Genomic DNA, 18,457 nt, shown 5'->3' with positions numbered 1-18,457 from the left:
CTGTGCACAGGTGAAGTGGACGATAGGATAGAATGACTGGAGATACTATCATAGCGCAATCTCGTTGAACTTCTGAACTTCATAAATGTATAAAAGTGAGATTGAGACCTCCGAAACTAGATGTTGTTTATTTTTACTTTCTTCTTTATTGAGTAAGCGGTCTGTTGTGTTGTTACTGTTATTCAATTAAATATTATGTTAATCGTTTTGTGGTTCAATATATTTATAAACATAATGGAATAACCGTAGATACATATTTTGACGGAAATGAATGGCGGGGATTAAACCTTTCTTTTAAGGCAGTCCAAGGGTCTATTTATTTGAGGAAATGTTTCCCCCCGGATACTTTATCATGTTGAGCATCGGCAAACGGCTCGAAGTTGTGGACACATAGTCCGGTCCCAAGCGTTTAGGTGATAAAGATGTGTTTAGGAATAAATAAATGAAGTCACCGAGATGACGGAACCAACAGATACGTTATGCGTTGATGATGTTGATGACCTTTTCCCTCACAACTGGATACTTCACCACCCAATGGTAAATGCAACAGAAAATGATGACATATTGGATATCAACACTTTCAAAAAATGAAGTATCTAATGCTTTGAAATTTCTCCCCCTATTAGTATCTGCAGATGCAGAGTTTGGACGTGGAGGACGGTGCTCAGGTCCACGCAGCGTTCCTTGTTTACATGGATCTAACCGAGGGTGAGTCTGACCAGCCTAATCAAAGTCCTTCACAGCTGTCTTAAATGAACGATGCCTGTCCCTCCCAAACACCGGTTTATTCTGCCGTTCTAGTCCGTCACTGGAAGGACGTTTCTAGCCTTAAATGTCCCGAGATACAGGTGGTGTTGTTGGAAGGACGGGAGAAGGAGGGGGCCCCCATGCAGAGCATCCTACCCCTCCCCGTTCACCAGTATCTGAACCACAAAAGGTGACGTAGAAATGTGCTCATGGTAGTATTATTTTGTAAATCCATAAATGTTTTTTTTGTCCCTCTTAATTTTCACCATATCTTTTGTATTTCCTAAGTGTGCGTACCATCTTGGGCCGTGGAATCCCCGTGTTGCTGTGTGTGGTTGCATCTGACTCCACCCTGGTTTACCAGAGGATGACTGATGGCTTTGTGACGCCGGACCCTCCCTCTGGCCAAATTCCGGACCACAGTCGCCGGCAGCACCGCAAAAGACGCCAGCAACACTGACCATCAGACAGCAGCCCTGTTGCAATCCTGATTTGGAACCATGGAAATTATCCATGGTACTGACTGTCTTGTCTGCATTTGTGGTGTAAAAATTAGACAGAAAATGGCAGTGTGTGTTAGTGGAACCTTAATGGTTGACTTTAAATAATTTTCCAGGCCAGAGTGATGTTCATAATTATGGCTGTGACAAAGACTGGAATGTTAATGTTACAGATACAAACTGAAAGCACTTCATGTGCACATTATATAGTTGATATACATTTCCCTTGTTTTCTCCTTTTGGCTTGTTGGCTGCATTTGTGGTACCATTTTGAAAGGATTAGAGAACTATTCATAGTTCATGGGCTGGCAGATGTCCCGTCATCGTTTTAGGCGTATGACCTTGGTTGTCTTGCTGTGATTTAATTTCCTATTCAAACTGAATCCCAATGTCATTAGCCTTGGAAACACTTTTATTTTTACTAAAAACAAATCAAACATACTTACAAAAACATTCACTGTGGCATTATTCTGGTGAGAGAAATACAGAAACGAGACAAAGAAAATGCAACTTATGTGTATATTTGCGCTTCAAACTGATACTGGAAGGGGGCATTATCTGCCAATTGGTAGTGTCTGCAAATGTGAGTCTCATTTCATGGTGGTAATAGTGAGGCGAGAACTTGATTCCATGAGACCACAATAAGTACAAATGAACCCTGAGACTTATTTAAAACAAATATCCTACATCTCAACATAAATAGACATGGACTGGAGAAAACAAATTTACATTTATGGCTGACATACTGTATAAAAGACATACTGTATAGAAGGGTAATACTGGCAAAACAAAACATTTGGAATGCAGGAAGTGCACTACCCATTGATTATTATTCTTAAACATGGTTGCGTTTAGAGATTACATCATCTTGACAGCTAGGGACGTTACGTTCTGTAGTTTTGCTTGATTGACAATGGGAATACGTTTACATCATCCATTTACATCTCCTGAAAGTTGGTTTAAGGTAACCCCGATGACGTCAACCCCTCGCATCTTGGGTGCTATTCATCAAGTCCGCTAACGATATTGGAGGGGGGTATATGCGTTCCCAGGTTTCTTTGCGTCTTCCTCGCATTGACATTGTTTTTATTGTAAAAGTAACTGCGTCCACGTGCGCTTCTCAGGGTAGGAGGTGGGGAGGACACGGCAAGACGTTCTAAAACATTCTCGCAAAGAGTCTTGATCACCATGATGACGACAGCTGCTCGTGTTCGGAGAACGCTACTTCAGGAGGCCAGGGGAACAGCCAAGCAGATATTGAGGTGCTAACGAACCCCCCCCCCCCCAAAACAAGGGGTTGCAGGTAGAAGAGAAACGTTGAGAAGGTGCTTGAGTTGTAGTCAGTCAGCCATGTGTTCTCATGGGGCTCGCCCAAGGGGCCAGCAGACATTGGAAGGTGTCGGGACAGTTCAACCCCCATGCCACTGGCAGGACTAGAAGGTCCTCTTGACACTAGAGGGGCGAACCACAGTGTTATGTCAGGTCTTCTCCTTCAGAGCAGTAGTCTTGCCCCTATGTAGGGAAAAACAAGACATTGTTTATTTTGGAAGTGCAAATGAATGACAACACTAATCCTAGGCCTAGTATGCTGTTTGGAATGGATAAAAGGGGGGCTGGAAATTACTGACATTTTAAGTTTCTTTATTTTTACCTTTTCAATCTTCTCATCCAACATACGGAAGAATTCCTGCTGGCTCTCCGAGGAGTGGATGCTACTACGAGGAATCGGAACAGCAAGTCAGTCAAAGGGTTATAGCGTCAATCATGAGCAGCTTATCATTGCCCAGGTGTCAGAGGCACTTACAGTATCTTTCCATTGGATCCATTATCCTCCGCGTGCTGGCCTTTACCCAGCAGGGCACTTTTCTCCTGGGCACATTCGAACAACACAATAAAAACACAACACCATTTTGAAACGCAAGGAAATGGCAATTCTTTATAAAACAGTTGAAACACCGGATAAGACCACACCGTACCGTGCAGTCCTCCTGGCCGTCCTCTCGCTCCTGCTCCCCGCCGGCATACTTCTCTTGCTCGGCCCCTTTCATCCTGTACTCGTCTGGGCCACAGAGGGTTGAGAGAAGAGGAGGGGTGAGAGGATAAGGTGAGAGACGAAAAAGTGTTAGAACAGAAGGGGGAGCATTGAGAAAAGGGCGAGAGGAAAATATACGGCGGTATAAGGCTCTGTTAACGTGTGGACCCATCCACTAATTAGTGGTGGGCTTGCTGTGGACCCATCCACTCATCAGCGTTGGGAAAAGAGGACTCATCAGCGGTGGGCTAGCTGTGGAGCTGTGGAACTCATCATTGCCTATCATCAGCAGAATCCGGTTCAGTTAGCCCCCGCTGCCCCTGCTACTTGGCAAAGTAATTATGTGCTTGCATTATCACGCTTCAAAAAGTAAATCCTCTTTCAACAACGGTTGGCAGCTTACAACCATTTTTTTTCCTCTTCCTCATTCTCTCTACAAGGCATTCTCGTCCACTAACTTGGTCTTGCAGGGAAAAGGAGAGAGTAATAGATTAATGAGTGATTATATTTATGTAATTTGTGAGTGTATTAAGCATCTGACTGCCATCAGTTTAAATTAAAAAAAGTAGATTTGCTAGTAACTAGAATATGGCCCTGATGTTTACACATACATTATTATCTAGTACACCACAAGGTTTGAACCTGTTACTATGTGAAATAATTGTGATGTCGACTTGCCAAATTTCTGGCCATATCTCCCGCAACCATGTGTCTCCATAGAGCGGATAGCTGGCAGGGGTAACCGTCTCCACCGGTCCACTCACCGGAGAGGATCTCCCCATTGCTCTGGGCTTTATTCCGGCCTTCTTCACCGTTGGGCACGGCCGACACCTGCTTGGCCGAAGTGCAGCCCATCTCCTGCTCAGCCGCTCCCCTCACGCCGGGGCATTATAGGTCGACCTGGGGAGGGGAATACGGCGGGACCGATATGGATATGGATCACGGGTATTAAAAATATAAGCATGCTACCGGAAATTCGACATGTGTTGAAAAACAAAGATCTATAATAGGGCTCGATATCAATAGGAAAAACGAAATGAACATTTAATGGGAGAATCAATTCTTGCAATAAAAACAAAATACAATATAGGGTGACCTATAGAGTTAGTTTAGCCGGTACATGCGATGCATATCTCTGGGCAGACCCATCACAACACACGGTGTCGCCAGCTGCACCATAGGCTGCACAATGGCTCTTTCAACATATTGGCCATGCCACGGTGCCAGCACTCCGGAAAATGTTTTGAGTGAATGGGGGGTTTCTCTGCCACTTAGCGGATGAATGTGTCGGCGCACAATCACCCCCTTCGTCCTCTTTAAAGGTCCCGAACACCCAGCCCGATCTGAAACACTATGTCTAGACGTTTACAGCAGACAGCAATAGTAGTTCTTTAATAGAAAATCTCCCCAAGATGGAGTGATGCTCCAGTCCGAGATCTGGATGATGAACCCCCACAGCTGAGACCGTAGGCTACAGTCAGCTGGTCTGGTCACATCTCAATAACCTGATATAGCAAATCCAATATGTGAATTATAGATAAGAGCTTCGGCTACTGACGACACAGCATATGAACTGACCTACATCATACACCACAACACACCATTGGAGTTGACCTGCATTAATAGGGTTATAATATCTGTTTTACCACTTGCAGAAGCAATAGGCTATGTCTATCAATTGAATCTATCAATCTATCAATTGAATTGAAGCGGAGTTATTTTAACAGATCTGAAGGGATTGAACAACACGCAATTGCCTTAAAAACAACAAAATGCGGGAAAACAACCGCTGCGGAACCATGTTATAAGACATGATAAAGCACACACACACACACACACACACACACACATACACACACACACACACACACACACACACACACACACACACACACACACACACACACACACACACACACACACCTTAATAACAAAACACAAGCTAATGCAGGGTAGCAACATTACCCTTTTGTGCAGGATCTGTCCATGGATAATGTGAGCCTACGTGCTATTTTAGTGTAAAGTATAATTTGGTGGAGGCTGTAGGCGGGCGCCTGTATCTAGAGAGCGCATCTGCATCTCACAGACCAGAGCAATCGAGCAGCGCTGGTCGGTCTGCTCGCTATCCGCAGGCCCGCTGTCCTGTACGGAAGGGGTTTCCAACCCCCGGTCCCCGGACCGGAGGCGAATGTATTTTTCGTAGGCGGAATCCGGAAGAATCATGAATATTAATGAGGGGATAGCTGGCGATTATCCAATCACGTTGGTTTAAATCCCTGATCCAATCCAAAAAGTCTAAAATCCGTGACGTGACCGCAGGGTAGGTAACTTAAATTGTAACTAACGTTAGTCAAACGCATTTCTCTGATAGGGTTATGGGTAGGGTTACGGTTAGGGTTAGGAGTCAGCGTGCGTGTTTGCCTGACAGGCTGCCTGTCCAATCCTAGCGCTTGAGGCGGGACTTCTTCCGGATTCCGCCTACGAAAAACCCATTAGAAACGGGCCTTAAAACATTTCCAGAAAGGCAGAACAAATGAACAATGAATTATAACTTAGGCTATACGAGTCATGTTATTTCCTCCAACACATAGATTACATACATTTAAGTCTCAGGTGACTTTTCTTGTGTATCTCTAATGATTTGTAGATTTTATATAATTACATTTTTGAAGGGAGCCTGAGACTTCATTGCTGTTGCTTTAATTGAAATTATTTTTAAATAAAATATTTTTTATAGGCCTATGACTAATAAACGATATTGAAAAAACGATGCATCTTAAACTATGCATCTTAAAATTAAGGCATTAAAATTGACTACCGGTCCTCCACATTTTTTTAATGAATATGCCGGCCCTTGGAACAAAAAAAGGTTGGGAACCCCTGCTGTGATGTACACCCCCCTGGGAACAAGACAGTGAGCCTGCCCTGTACGGTACACCCCCCTGGGTACACGACAGTGAGCCTGCCCTGTACGGTACACCCCCTGGGTACACGACAGTGAGCCTGCCCTGTACGGTACACCCCCCTGGGTAACCACATGGAGCCCGGTACATTGCACCTAGGGTTAAAGGCATCAAATCATTGTTTAATAAATAATGAAAATAATTTCTGAAATAATACACAAATGTATGTTATGTTTTATGTATAGGCCTATGAATGGTTGATCACATGAATGTTAACATTATTTGATTGACATTGATTTTAAAAATGAAGTTAGTAACCTTATATTTCTTAACTTGTAGACATTAGTGCATACACGGAGCCACTTGGACGACGCACACCACATTTCCGGTCAACTTTTTTGTTCCTGTATCATCAAACTTGACAGCTAACCCCGGGAATTTTCACACTTTACTTTTTGACTCAAAACTCTATTAATTATTGCAACTGGGAGGCAAAACCAAGTTTATCCGCTAAAATGGTTTTATTCACGATGATCGCCCGTGTGGCGGACGGCCTGCCGCTGGCCGCCTCCATGCAGGAGAACGAACAGGTAAGGATGGAGGACCTTCACCACCATCTGCTATGGTCATGTTGTCGGAAAACGTAAATTCTGTGGAATGAGCAAGTAAACCGCCGTTTATCTCCATCAGTCAGGAAGAGACCTGCAGAAATACCAGAACCAAGCCAAACAACTGTTCCGAAAACTGAACGAGCAGAGTCCTAACAAGTGCACTCTGGAGGCCGGTGACGTGTCTTTTCAGTGAGTACACAGATACGGATTATAAGTGCTTTTTAACAGCCCCCCCCCCCCTTTCACATGCCAACATTATGGATGTCTTTTGACAACAATAATTTAAACAAAACCTTTTTCCAGCTATTTGATAGAACATGGCGTGTGCTACCTGACCCTCTGTGAGGCTGTTTACCCCAAGAAGATGGCCTTTGGGTTCCTGGAGGACCTTCAAACTGAGTTCTATGACAACTATGGCAGGAAAGTGCCCACAGTAACCAGACCATATTCCTTCATTGAATTTGGTAATTAAAAAAGCGTTTTACACTTCTGAGAACGAAACACACTTCAAGGTCCTCCTTTTTATATATTTTCAACTATATTATATATTTTTCTATATATTATCTTTAATTTGATATCTCCTACAGTACAATGGAGCTTTCCTGTCAATATATATTTTTTCAGATTTTGATTATTTGTTGTAATTGACCGTGACGTTTTCAACATGTGTCCACTAACCTAGACACGTACATTCAGAAGATGAAGAAGTCATACATTGACAGCAGGACCAGGAGGAACTTTGGCAGCATCAACACAGAGCTTCAGGACGTCCAGAGAATTATGGTGGCTAACATTGAGGAGGTTCTACAACGCGGAGAAGCTCTCTCTGGCAAGTATACTTGGCTACCTAATCAAGATATGGTCTCCATTATAGTAATTTATAGAATATCCTTAGAAGCAAATTTTGCTAATACATAATATCCACATTTTCACTGTACCATGTTTTAAGATTTGAAGATGTATCTTTCTAAAAATAGACAAAGCACATAATGGACATAAGTATGTTCCAGATTTAGATATGTGGTTGATGGAAAGAAGAAAAATACATAACGGCACCAAACTTTACAAGATATAACCTAAAAATATCCACAGTATTGCCGTTTAAAATCCCACACTGCATCCATTTCCACCAATAACCAGGTTATGGCTGTGTTGGCAAATGAAAGAAGAAATTGCTTAAGTCTTAATCTTCAGAACAGTGATCTGTCGTCGCATGGTCGTGAAGATGAACAGCATGTTACTTGTGGACTGACCAGCAGCCAACCCAGAGCCCTAGCCCTGCACTTTCTATTTGTTTCCTAACCAAAATATGGGTAGAAATCTCATTAAATCATATGAAGATATATGGGTTAATCTTCAATCTGTTAAATATAACCTTTTTCAACTTTATTAAATACTCTTAAGATAATGCTTGAATTTCCTCTTTTCTTCCAGCCCTGGACACTAAAGCCAGCAATCTGACCAGCCTCTCCAAGAAGTATAGAAGCGATGCCAAGTACCTGAACACCAGGTCCACGTATGCTAAGGTGGCTGCCGGGGCCTTGTTCCTCATCACACTCATCATATATGTGCGTTTTTGGTGGCTCTGATGAACCACACAAATACAAAGGACTAAGGAGCGGACAAATCCACCATCTTGCCTTTCGAAGGCCACCAGTTAGATGTGTTTTCCTTTTACCTTTTTCGCCTATACCTCACTTTAACAGCAAGACAAGATCCTTCATGGGGCAATATGAGAGGTTTTGTCAATGTTGTAGTATGTTTACATGAACTACTGCTCTAACTCGTTGATGAGGAAGTCATGTTTGCCGATTAATAAGAAAGGTACCCTTTATCAACTGAAACAAAGTGGAAACCCTGGAAGATATGTTTACATGTTCCACATGTACACCAACCCTGTAATCCGTTTACTTCTGGGTAAGAGCAGCACGGTGTGAAGGGGGTAACCCATGAATATCTTGGCTACCTGCTAATCTCAAGATTGATTATAGATTCTGGCAATAGTTTCACCCTACCAGTTCATAGATCCCAACCCCATTCATCGTCAACAACATTTGTCACAGTATTGACTGTATTATTTAATTTCCACAAAACATCCATCTCAGCCAGGCTGAAGTTCAAGAAAGCATAATACCTTTTTGAAAAGAAAGCCACATTTGTGGGGATTATTGGAATTTTGAAAAATTCCTCCATAAGGCAGACAGTCCTCTGGACAGCTAGAGAGATATGCCCAACACAAGCCATGCTATTCAGGTTTCAATGTAGCCCCTGTTTAATTGGTTTCAAAAAAATTGTATGCAATGGACTTTTAAATATGAGGACACTGTGATGACTGAAGTTTACAAAATTATCTATTAGAATTATATAAAATGACAATCCTGTTTTTTTTGTTATGCATTGCATAAATCAGCAAAACTTAAACATGTTTTACATATATGCACAGTTACAAAAGCAAGAACGATTGCCATTTTCAAATGTACACAAAGGAATGGCTGTAGAAAAATGATATGGCACATAACGCTGAGTAACGGGTAGGCATTTCAAAGCAACATACTTTTGGGCGCCTAGACTAAGGAGATGGTGTAAGCCCACATGGTTGGTGGAGCAGCATTAGGCCATCTCTAATGTCCCTTGAGCATGAATAAACAAACAGCTAGGCACCTCTAGGACCAGGCGATGCAATGTCATTCCTTTTCTTAACGCTCTATACACAAGTAGAGGGAGGGAGTAGACCTTGAAAGTGAATAAAGCGCCTGGATTAAACAAGTTTTCCGGGCAAGGCGTGTTCACCATTCCCTCTCCAGACCCAGAGATCTCCGGGTCTTCTGTTCATGGTAGTCATGGATGATGCTCAGCATGGGGGATCTACACCACCAGGTCAAAGTCATCTCTCTGGAAAAAAAAGACAAAAGGACAACTATTCATTTTAACCGACTTTTACTGCAAACACACAACACACATCAGTGTGACGCTAATGGCACATTAAGTCCATTAAGTAGATACTGAAATTAACAACTTGAAACAAAACAGAATCAAACCTCGTCGTTGTAATTCATGACATGCTGCTTAATCTTAGAAGAGTCCACCCACGTCACAAAGTCTTCCATGTTCCTGAAAAGCAATAATTCCATTATTCTGGGATTATGATGAACTATTGGGTCAAATGTAGTTTTCAAGTAACACTGACCGTGTAATGAGGAAAGCTGGGTCTGTGATGATCTCTGGTCCAACACGTACATCTAGACATGTGGTCAAGGACTAAAAAAGATATTGTGGCATCTAGGTTGCAGTTTGACACTCGCTGAATTTAGTCTGTACAACCAAAGGTTACAAGGAAGCTTTCCAGACGCCACTAAATTATACATAGTGCATCTGTAAGGTGGCCATTACAAAGGGTTAATAATATGCATTAAAAGATATGTTTATTTATTGGTCCAGTAAACTAGTGTGCTGCTACTGAACCGTTGAGTACAATAGCTGACTGACGCCTTTAGATGCAAACTCATTTTATTTCAAGAAACTGCTAGCAAACACACAGGCAGAGCTTCCCTGCGGAGACAAAATAGTTGTTCACAAGCAAAGGATACGTCCCTGCTCGATGAAGGTGATGGCGGTCTTCAGGTTCTGGGCCATGCGCAGGTTCACCATGATGCTGGGCAGTCTTCTCCTGAGGAGGGAGGGAACACAACATAAGGACAACACAAAAACCTGGTGGTTTGTACCATCAAACCTTAAAGGATCAGGATACAAGCACATGCATCTTGTTGAATGGCAATTGTAGAGTAAGGACTCAGCAACAAACTGGTTTTAGTGTCGAGGTGACAGCGATGGGTTGGAGTTAATTAAAAAAAAAAACTGAATTAAAAAAAAAAACTGAATCAAAAACACTAACAATGGTCCTGTATTACCTGCAGAATGAAGATGCAGTCACCTTCTCTGTAAGGGCCAGACTCAGTTTGGTAGGAATCAAACCTATACAGTATCTGAAAAAAAGAAATAATTAAAACCATGATCACGGTTTGTTCAAAGTCTAGATTTAGTTGAGATGTACTTAAAAACCAGGAATTCCTTTCAAGTTCCACCTTTCCGGTTAATGTTAGCTGTACGATCAGTAACCGAATTGGGATTAACCTTCAAATACTCAAATGGAGCTAATCAATAAAACTCAGAGACCCCTTAGTCAATCCATAATTCTGGATGGATTAATCTATGGAGTGAATGTCCTCTTTTTGGCATTAATTTGTCATGACTACATAGAAAAGTACACAAATGTATCCAACAATCAGAAGCCAGGTTTCTTATAGCCAATCAGAACATATGATACATTTTCAATATCAAATCAGCCAGAGCCATGGATTTAGCAACCCATTGGAGTTTCAGCACAAGAGACCATTTATGATGCACTTTTAAAAAGGTAAGACGTTTAAATACTCAGATTGTATATTATCAGCACATCTGCATTGAAGCATGTAACTGGATTATCCCCACTAAATGAGTCTGTTTAAGGAACGTTAACAGGTAACAGATTAGGCTAATGTTAGATAGTTAGCAGCATGCTATCCTCCAACAGCCTATTAATAGTTAATTTCGGTCTCTTAAGGCCATTTCATCCAACGCTGTGTTATTAGAAAAAAAAGGCTACTATAATAGTTCAATAGAACAGTGTGACTGTAGAGTGGTGAATGGAAGTGGTGAAATTAGGATATACACTAGTAAAATGAAACAATACTCAATATGAGGAACAGAGCTATTTTTGATACATCGCTATTGAATTAGAGTACATATTTAAACTTCTAAACATTGCAAAAACAACCCTTATGGGTTGAGCGTTTTTAGGTTCTGAAATAACAAAATAGATGAATCAATCAGGCAACTATGCTTAATGGGAATCATACTAAATACTAAAATAATTGTACTCCTATAAAAGTATCATTCATTACTGTAGGTCATCTTGCTAGTGTATATTATTGGTAACAACATTTTTATGCAACTGCATTTCAGTAACTGATGCCACTTGTTATTCTTTGTTAAACATCAGCAGGAAAAGCTGTTTATCACAACTAATGAAGTTCCATAAAATGGAACAAGGACCACATCTCATCTTCAAAGGCAATATTCCATCCAAGCCTAACTAGGTGTGTCTAACCCTTTCTCCTTTGTCTTTTTCCACACTCTTTCAGCACAACAGGGGGATCAAATAGTGCCAGAAGACTCCATGAGCCCTTCACCCTGCACCTAGGTCAAGTCTCTAGGTCAAGCCTGTTCCTGTCTTCTTAGTGAAAAAATGCAAATGCAGTGTTTGAATAGGATTTCCTTGCCTCTCCTCATGCAATCTTAGATTATAGTTAGATTGCGCCTGCTGTTTGGGGTCCACCATTATTTTCCGGTGTCAGTGGAGAGACTGAACTTCCATGCTCCTTCGTCAGAGTGCTTGGCGCATGCCATGCACTACGGAAAACCATGGTGGAGACAACACAGAAGGTATGATACACTATTCAAGTATTTTGGAGATGTATTTAATGAATGCATTACTGTAAATATGTGCATAGTAAAAAGACAAGATAGCTAAAATAAATAAATACATATGTGGTTTCATGTGTCCCGCCTGGATGAGATTAAATGTACCATTTCAAAAGCTGATTTCGACCCATGCAAGACAAAGAAACATTTATGCATTTTGCAAGCAAAAAGTGAACAATAAAGTAAATTTAAATTGAATATATTAAACATGTCAATGTCAATATAAATAAGTGCAGGGTGCATAAGAATTGTAACCAGAAAGATTAAACTTAATATCATCATTCTGCTGATGTTGCTCATTGGATATCGCAAACGTATGTTCTGATTGGGTATAAGTAACCTGGGGGGTATTCCATCAAAGTCGCTAACGAAAGCGGCGATTAGTTGATTAAGCCTGGTTAGAACTAGCGCCAACTTCCACTTGAGGCTAAAGCCGTTCCATCAACGCAGTTCAGCCGCGCATTGCTCAGGTTAGTTCAAATTAGGCTCACGTTATCGTGGATTACGCGCGTTCACGAGATATGTAACCAGCCCAGAACCGTGAATGTCGAATCATGGATCAAATGTCCGAAAAGGACCGACCGGGATCTTTTCCAGCGGCGAACAGAAGCTGCTTGTGGAGGTCTATGAGGAGTACACGCATATAATAACTCAAAAAGGGAACACCGTAACCATTAATAGAAACAGGGAGGCTGCCTGGCACAAAAATCGGCGATCTGTTGAATGCATAAGTAGTATTAAGCGTAACATATTTTAATTTAATATTGACCATGGATTTGAAAGCAGGGAGATAGTCTCGAGTTAACGTGTCGGACTTGCACCCGGGCGTCCGGGGTTCTATCCCCACGCAAGTAATAGTAATATAGGAAGGATTACTAGAGAAATCAAATAACTTTTCATGCCATTTATTTTCCATTTCTTTGAATATTCTTAATTAGGGAATTAATAAAATTAATAAAGGGAATTACAAAATGAAGCCAACGCCAAGAATACTACACATTACTGTGTGTTCACACCGCACTTCGCCCCGCGACACATTTCAATGTTAAGTGAACGTAGAGACGTATCGGGCGCCGGGACCCGCGACAAGATTTGATTGAGTCGAGGCGAGTCGAGTCGAGTCGAGTTGGTACTGGCGGTGGAAAAGCGGCATTAGTACCAGTGAACTCGTACCAGATCGATGTACTCCCAGTTCCAGCTCGTAACTTACGGGCTAAAAAGTGTCCCTGGAACACAGCATAAGAGCGCCTTGCATCACAATCTTTTAGTTGCTATTCCCGCAGGGTGTGCCCTATTCGTTGTATGTGTCACTGTGCAGCACTTACAGTTTCTCCAGGAGCTGGGCTGTGCACTGAGCTCTGAAGCCGTCCTTCTCATCAACGTCCCGGACCTTCTGGGCCAGATCTCGGATGTTCCGGCTGAGCTTGTTGTACCTGACACATGGGGAATGGGACATGTGTGCTGTTAGTTATAACAGACACATAGTTATACCTGACACAAGTCGGCTGTTCGTTATACCTGACACATGTTATACCTGACACAAGTCGGCTGTTCGTTACACCTGACACATGTTATACCTGACACAAGTCGGCTGTTCGTTATACCTGACACAAATCGGCTGTTCATTATAACTAACACAAGTCTGCTGCTAGTTATACCTGACACATGTTATACCTGACACATGTTGTATCAGGATATTTTGTTATTATTATCAGAGTCTGGTTTTAACTAATGCTGGGCATTAGTTAAAACACCAAAAGATTTTCACAGTCACAGACTAAAAACTGAAAGGGTAGCATGAGGGTTCTTCCCGTTAGTCTCGTTCCACCCCTAGTCATGACATAACTTCTGTTGTGATTTGACACTATAATGAATAAAGACTTATTGATTGCTATAACTGTAAATTTTAGTCCTTGAGTTCATAGTTACGTGCTTTATTTGTTAACTGCTATCAAGGAATATGACTCCTTTGTAGTATGCATGAGAGGAGATGCTGCGAGATTTGTGGTGTGTGCTATGTAGTGTCTGCTGATAATGTAGTGGGCTGGTCTGGACAGAAAATGCCAGGGCTGAATTTTTGTCCCAGTCCACCCCTTATGAAGGTATTATTGTAGCAAAAGTCTCTAGCATGCGTACACTAAAGTCACAAATGTGTAACAGAAAAGTTGAAGTCGTAAATATTTATGTTGCATGTGTACACTAAAGTCACAAATGTGTAACAGTAAAGTTGAAGTCGTAAATATTTTTTCTACCATTGTCAACATAAAATAGTGGTTTACGAGTTCACAAGTCCTTTGTTACAGGTGCACAAATCCTATCCTGTGCATCACAACTTCGAAGAGTCATGCACTTGCCACTTTTGCTACAATCATCGCAGCGCAGTTGGTGCAAAACACATTCGCACACCCGTGTTTCATAATCTGAGAACGTGCATTGTGCATTTGTGCATTGTCCATCGATACAACTGTCCACAAGTCCATCGATACAACTGCTCGAATCTGCTGCTACGAGTCTCAGCTGTTTTTCCTGCGGGTACTTTTGCTACACGTCTAGGTGGTACATGTGTAGCAAAAGTGATTTGTATCCGTATGACGCAGAGCGTCCGTGGGCGGGACAAAATTGCAGCATAAACCAATGAAAGTCGCCGGCAGGGGGTACACTTTTCAAACTACACTGGGACCTATCCAAGCAAACTCTTACTTTCTGGAGTCTTGAAAGAAGAGAAGAGGGCATCCTACACGACGGAGGTGGGTATCTTACATTATGTCAAATGAAATGACTTAGCTAAACTGACTTCCCCCCAAATTATTGCATCAACATGCTTCAAGTGTCATTCAATATATTTTGATGGTCGCCATAATATATAATAATATGTATAATATATAAGTTCAGAAATGACTCGGATACTGCGCCGGCTGTGTGAAGTTGCCCCTCCCCCCCGCCCCCCATATCATTCGAAAATAGTTTGGATCCCATATTCAACATTCGCTGGGATCCCCGAATGTTGAATCCCGGTCGCAGGAGCGTGCAGCATGCATTGCTTCGTTTTTTGTCGCTGGGACCCGCGACAAGATTTGATTGACGGGGCGACAGTTTTCCCCAAAACGGGCGGGCGCGTTCACGTGGATTTGTCGCACGAGTGAGCGACAGATTTCGCAGAAGTTGAAATATTTCAACTTCTTTCGCGGCACTCGCGGTGAGACAGCCAATCACCGTTCACTCCCTGTGGGTAACGTGGGTGAAGTAACGTAAAACAGCCAATCAGCGTTCACTCCCTGGGTGACGTCACGTAACAGCCAATCAGTTCACTCCCTGGGTGAAGTAACGTAAAACAGCCAATCACCGTTCAGCCGGCTGGACCAACCGTTCAGAACCGGCCGCAACTGTGGGTCTATTTAATGATATGCAGCAATACATTAACAAACATTGTTTGTTACCAGTATTGTATACATTATCGTTGTCGACTTGTGTTCATAATATGCATGTGTCCCCCTGTTAATATACATCGCCATGGACCAACCGTTCCCTGCACTCCGCAGTGAACCGCAGCTTGAGGAGGAGAAAGTGATTGTTGCCGTTTGCGACTCCCGGAGCTCTATATATAATATTATATGATATTATATATATAATATACAAATATCTATATTATATTATATATACGATATATATCACGGCACAAAGCGGTGTGCGCCTCCGGATTATATTATTAACCCATAAACTACGGGCATTCCGGCGTCTCTGCCTCTTCCACAACAGGTAGAGACACGCAATCGTGGTGATCTCGGCCATTGTTGATGAGAATGAATTGGCATGAATGACCGTTGGCGGGCAAAACGCTCCACGACAAAATTCGCCCCGCGACACGTTTCAGTGCACACATTAATGGTGCCTTCTATTTGTCTCGTAATCGCGACTTGCAGCTCGGGTGTGATGTCACATCCGTCTCGTAAAACGAGTGACCCCGGGTTTTTCGTTCTATTTGGCATACAACAAGACGAGAAGAATCGGCATTGTTGTCATAGCAACATGGAGCGTCTCTAGCCAATTTCAGCGGCACAAGCTACAAAATAGGCGGTATTTAACACATAAGACTGTAACGACATGCCTATAGGTAACAGTATACAGTGCTATGTGTACGACTTCTTCATTTGGTTACAACAAAAACACAAGTGCTTAAAATAATAGAAAACCACAATGTTTACTTATGTGATGCTCAGAGTAGCCATCTTTGTTACTGAACTCAGGGACCTCTGAGTTCAGACGAGTTGACGAGTCGTTTTTACGACCTCGGGGGCGTGCTATTTGCAACTTCCGGTTCGTAAGTCGGAAATCTGACTCGCAGATCGAGTCGGGTGGACAAATAGAAGGCACCATAAGCACACATTAATGGTGCCTTCTATTTGTCTCGTAATCGCGACTTGCAGCTCGGGTGTGACGTCACATCCGTCTCGTAAAACGAGTGACCCCGGGTTTTTCGTTCTATTTGGCACACAACAAGACGAGTCGGAGCTCTTCTTTCTGCTCAAGAATCGGCATTGTTGTCATAGCAACATGGAGCGTCTCTAGCCAATTTCAGAGGCACAAGCTACAAAATAGGCGGTATTTAACATAATAAGACTGTAACGACATGCCTATAGGTAACAGTATACAGTGCTATGTGTACGACTTCTTCATTTGGTTACAACAAAAACACAAGTGCTTAAAATAATAGAAAACCATGATGCTCGGAGTAGCCATCTTTGTTACTGAACTCGGGGTCCTCTGAGTTCAGACGAGTTGACGAGTCGTTTTTACGACCTCGGGGGCGTGCTATTTGCAACTTCCGGTTCGTAAGTCGGAAATCCGACTCGCAGATCGAGTCGGGTGGACAAATAGAAGGCACCACAAGCACAGCGACAGATTTCGCTGAGTCGCGCGACAACATACGCAGCTTCGCGCGAACAGGCGAAAATTGTGTCTTTTGGTGTGAACGCACAGTAACAAAGGACTTGTGAACTCGTAGCCCCTATTTTGTGTTGACAATGGTAGAAAAAATATTTACGACTTCAACTTTACTGTTACACATTTGTGACTTTAGTGTACGCATGCTCGAGACTTTTGCTACAATAATACCTTCATAACCCCTGCCTGACACTGATAGTTATACCTGGCGAGAATTATATCACTGAGAGAGGTTGACATGTTACGTGCTGATGAAGCAATTCGCATTTGTAAATCGATATCACCAAATTGAACACTAGATGAAAAGGCATATTTGATATAATGATATAATGAACACAGGTGAGTAGGTTGCCTACTTTGTGTAATCCTCTCTCTTCTCGATGTGATACTTCCGAAGCACTTTGACCTCATGCAGGTTGTTGTCCACTTCCCAGTTGATAAAGTCGACCTTTTTCAAAAGCTTCTGCTCGTGAAATTTCAATTTCCGAACCATTTTGACCGTTCAGTTTACCACAGACTAAGATATATTTGTGATAGCGTGTGGTGGTCCTGCGACGCGGCCAGGGGAAGGAAACACATGTGCCTTTCTTCCTCGAAAGCGAACGTGTTTCCTGTATCAGGTCACCAGTGCTACAGTGCCCCTAGCGTCCTGTATACCAGGGTCTCTAAAACTATATGGGGCCGGGGACCCCTCATAGGGCCGATTTTTTCAAGGACCCCCTCATAACCGCGACACAAATGTGTGTTCGGTACGCACTCCACACGTAGCGTCGTTATATTAATAATAAAGGCGATTCCACCGCGGGTGGAGTTGTTGAGGGGGGGGGGGGGGGGGGGGGGGGGGGGGAGAGTGGAGAGTCTTTGGTTGCGGTCGGGCAGGATTGTTGATGGGGGGCGGGGGCCGTCCGTCACGGAGCGACAGGATGTCTCACACTTATATACCTATATAGTATATAAGTGTTTTTTTTTACAAAATATGTAAAAAAATAAAATAAAAGAAATTGCACACCGCGCGCACACACTGGAGAACTGCGCAAAGTGTGAGATATGTGAGATGTGTGTATATAAGGTATATAGGTATACCTATATACCTATATAATATGTATTTTTTTACATATTTTGTAGCAAACTCTTCACGGACCCCCTGGCAATGCGCCGCGGACCCCCGGGGGTCCGGGACCCCACTTTGAGAACCACTGCTGT

General features: G+C 42.6%; 4 protein-coding genes across 4 annotated transcripts; 2 read left to right on the top strand and 2 right to left on the bottom strand.

Annotated features, from left to right (window-relative positions):
* The first annotated feature begins 363 nt into the window (after positions 1-363).
* Positions 364-1,695, top strand: tsen15 (TSEN15 tRNA splicing endonuclease subunit). Its single transcript, XM_084481021.1, has 4 exons — positions 364-537; positions 627-708; positions 802-937; positions 1,036-1,695. The coding sequence occupies exons 1-4, from the start codon at positions 457-459 to the stop codon at positions 1,205-1,207; spliced, it is 471 nt and encodes a 156-aa protein (XP_084337147.1). The 5' UTR covers positions 364-456; the 3' UTR covers positions 1,208-1,695.
* Positions 1,696-1,890: 195 nt separating this feature from the next.
* LOC311360906 (uncharacterized protein C1orf21 homolog) lies at positions 1,891-5,344 on the bottom strand. Its single transcript, XM_084481022.1, is given in 6 exon segments — positions 1,891-2,759; positions 2,899-2,962; positions 3,052-3,151; positions 3,154-3,306; positions 4,044-4,179; positions 5,245-5,344. Coding segments are annotated over 5 exon segments (447 nt in total). The 5' UTR covers positions 4,135-4,179; positions 5,245-5,344; the 3' UTR covers positions 1,891-2,720.
* Positions 5,345-6,556: 1,212 nt separating this feature from the next.
* sec22ba (SEC22 homolog B, vesicle trafficking protein a) lies at positions 6,557-9,163 on the top strand. Its single transcript, XM_084481192.1, has 5 exons — positions 6,557-6,772; positions 6,873-6,982; positions 7,097-7,257; positions 7,476-7,622; positions 8,228-9,163. Exons 1-5 carry the CDS (start codon positions 6,698-6,700, stop codon positions 8,380-8,382), a joined length of 648 nt encoding a protein of 215 aa, XP_084337318.1. The 5' UTR covers positions 6,557-6,697; the 3' UTR covers positions 8,383-9,163.
* A 152-nt stretch (positions 9,164-9,315) lies between these two features.
* imp3 (IMP U3 small nucleolar ribonucleoprotein 3) lies at positions 9,316-17,823 on the bottom strand. Its single transcript, XM_084481193.1, has 7 exons — positions 17,611-17,823; positions 13,639-13,746; positions 10,702-10,776; positions 10,381-10,460; positions 9,981-10,032; positions 9,832-9,904; positions 9,316-9,685 (listed from the first exon to the last, which is right to left on the bottom strand). The coding sequence occupies exons 1-7, from the start codon at positions 17,745-17,747 to the stop codon at positions 9,659-9,661; spliced, it is 552 nt and encodes a 183-aa protein (XP_084337319.1). The 5' UTR covers positions 17,748-17,823; the 3' UTR covers positions 9,316-9,658.
* Positions 17,824-18,457: the final 634 nt, after the last annotated feature.

This window comes from Micromesistius poutassou, assembly GCF_964030765.1.
Source record: "Micromesistius poutassou genome assembly, chromosome: 16".
Lineage (NCBI taxonomy): Eukaryota > Metazoa > Chordata > Actinopteri > Gadiformes > Gadidae > Micromesistius > Micromesistius poutassou.
This window is presented reverse-complemented; position numbering and strand designations above follow the sequence as displayed.